The sequence below is a fragment of the Egretta garzetta genome, unplaced genomic scaffold, assembly GCF_000687185.1.
Source record: "Egretta garzetta isolate BGI_Z169 unplaced genomic scaffold, ASM68718v1 scaffold1080, whole genome shotgun sequence".
In the NCBI taxonomy this organism is placed as follows: domain Eukaryota; kingdom Metazoa; phylum Chordata; class Aves; order Pelecaniformes; family Ardeidae; genus Egretta; species Egretta garzetta.
In genome coordinates this window covers 10,939-13,560 of record NW_009258399.1, presented here as the reverse complement: position 1 = coordinate 13,560, position 2,622 = coordinate 10,939, and the positions used below count along the sequence as shown (strand labels likewise).

At 59.3% G+C, this 2,622-nt stretch overlaps 1 protein-coding gene across 1 annotated transcript in view; it reads left to right on the top strand.

Annotated features, from left to right (window-relative positions):
• LOC104129736 (transcription factor CP2) overlaps positions 1 to 2,622 on the top strand; it is a 36,839-nt gene that overhangs the window by 31,760 nt on the left and 2,457 nt on the right. Inside the window, 3 exon segments of the mRNA XM_035898275.1 lie at positions 134 to 227; positions 593 to 683; positions 1,516 to 1,622. Coding sequence (XP_035754168.1) covers positions 134 to 227; positions 593 to 683; positions 1,516 to 1,622 — 292 coding nt within the window.

Sequence of the window (2,622 nt, the reverse complement as noted above, 5' to 3'; positions counted from 1 at the left end):
CCTTCACTGTGCGTGCGTGCCTTAAATCGGGTCTCAATTTAAGACCCCGACTGGGCTGACCTCCGCTCGCTCCCCGGTGCAAATGCTCCCCCGTCACCTCTGAGGCTGCGACCTTTCTTTTCCTACGTTGCAGAACCTCTTGCCCACCAGCACGCCCCAGGAGGCCCAGCAGTGGCTGCACCGAAACCGCTTCTCCACTTTTTCTCGGCTTTTCAGAAACTTCTCAGGTAGGTTAGGACAGCCCCTTCTCCGTGCCGAGTCCCTCTGCCTCCTCTTGCTCCCGAGGCTGTCTCTGTGTTACCTTTGCAAATATAAATGGGTTTGAAAACTGCGGGGTGGTTTGTAACACAAGAAAAAGGGGGCTCCCTGAAAGCTGCATTCTTCGCTTCTCACCTCGCTCTCAACTGGCAAAGTAGTGGGGTCTGGGGGGGTTCCTCTTCCAAAAGCTCGCAGCGCTGATCTTAAAACCAGCTGAGCAGTGCTGAGTGGGGGGAGAGCGCTGCGGGTGAAGAAATGCTTCCCATTTGTTTATCCCCAGCCGCTTCGGGCTGGCTTGTCTGATTTTTCTTTCCTTTTCTTTTTAAAACGGTAGGTGCCGACTTACTGAAGCTGACCAGAGAAGATGTTATCCAGATCTGCGGCCCCGCGGACGGCATCAGGCTCTTCAACGCGTTAAAAGGACGGTACGTAGTGTGCTTAGGAGCCGGCTGCGGGCGGCAGGTGAACGGTGTTTGGCATAGCCGGTTCGCTTGGCTCTCGCTGTTAGGGAGAGCAGCGTTTCCTTAACCCTCCTGAACCTCTTCCAGTCCGATTTGATGACTTAGCCAGCGGGGTAACGGCCCCCCAGCGACAATTTGGGGCAGAAAATGCATGTGGGAGGGAAGCGTTAGAAATTATTTCGCTCTGCGTGTCAGAGCCCCCAGCCACGAGCCCCAGAGTCCTGCCAACGCCGTGCTTGTCCCTCTGAACCACCTCCCAGTGGAATTACCTCCTGGGAAAGGGAATATTCCTTCCACACCTTTCCCTGAAGAAGCAGGGACTTGGTGTTTGCCCGACCTCCTGCCTGAGCCGGAGCATTTCGGAAGGCGCCGCTGCAGCCAGGCGGCGAGGCACGGGGTGGGCTCTGTCCTGGGGGGAAGGGCTGGGAAATGAGGACTTAACGAGAAGGAGCGTGCGTGTTCCCAGAGCAGAGCTGGGTCTGAGCCCTGGCCGCTCTGCCCCTGGGGAGCGGACGGTCCCGTTCCCGTAGCCAGCTGGCACCGCGTCCCCATGCCGCCTTCGTCCCCTTCTCGCAAAAATGTTTGCTGCATCAGCGAGGTGGGGGACGGCCACGACGGTTTGGCTTTGAGATGGGTTTGTCCATCTCTTCTTTTCCTTCTGAGGATACTGGGGAGTTCCTTCTGAGGATACTGGGGAGTTCCTTCTGAGGATACTGGGGAGAGCGCTGGCAAAGCGTCGGGGAATAGAGGTGTCCATGAGCAAATCCGACGGCCTTCATGCCCCGCTCTGTCCTAGGATGGTGAGGCCCAGACTGACCATCTACGTGTGCCAGGAGTCCCAGCAGCTGAGGGACCTCCAGCAGAAACACGAGGACGGGGACGCAGTAACCAGTACTTTCTTCGGTAAGGGCTTCGCGGCCTGGCTGGCGGCGCGTGGGCTTGGGTTGCCACCGGCAGGGCGAGGGGTAAAACAACAGCCGGGGAGGGGAGGTTCAGCAAACAGAAATACGGTGGGGGCTGTTTCCAGCCCCGCGTTCCGGGGGGTTAATGTGCTGCCTCCAATGGCTGGGAGATAGCGGGGAAACGGGGTCGCGCCGTGCTGGGGAGGAGGGCACGGAGGACGGGAGATGCTGCTGGCTTTAGCGCTGCATAAATGAGGACTTAACGAGAAGGAGCGTGCGTGTTCCCAGAGCAGAGCTGGGTCTGAGCCCTGGCCGCTCTGCCCCTGGGGAGCGGACGGTCCCGTTCCCGTAGCCAGCTGGCACCGCGTCCCCATGCCGCCTTCGTCCCCTTCTCGCAAAAATGTTTGCTGCATCAGCGAGGTGGGGGACGGCCACGACGGTTTGGCTTTGAGATGGGTTTGTCCATCTCTTCTTTTCCTTCTGAGGATACTGGGGAGTTCCTTCTGAGGATACTGGGGAGTTCCTTCTGAGGATACTGGGGAGAGCGCTGGCAAAGCTGGGTTTGTCCATCTCTTCTTTTCCTTCTGAGGATACTGGGGAGTTCCTTCTGAGGATACTGGGGAGTTCCTTCTGAGGATACTGGGGAGAGCGCTGGCAAAGCGTCGGGGAATAGAGGTGTCCATGAGCAAATCCGACGGCCTTCATGCCCCGCTCTGTCCTAGGATGGTGAGGCCCAGACTGACCATCTACGTGTGCCAGGAGTCCCAGCAGCTGAGGGACCTCCAGCAGAAACACGAGGACGGGGACGCAGTAACCAGTACTTTCTTCGGTAAGGGCTTCGCGGCCTGGCTGGCGGCGCGTGGGCTTGGGTTGCCACCGGCAGGGCGAGGGGTAAAACAACAGCCGGGGAGGGGAGGTTCAGCAAACAGAAATACGGTGGGGGCTGTTTCCAGCCCCGCTGCCCGTGGGCGGCCAGCACCGGGTGCCCCCCCCGCCCCCTT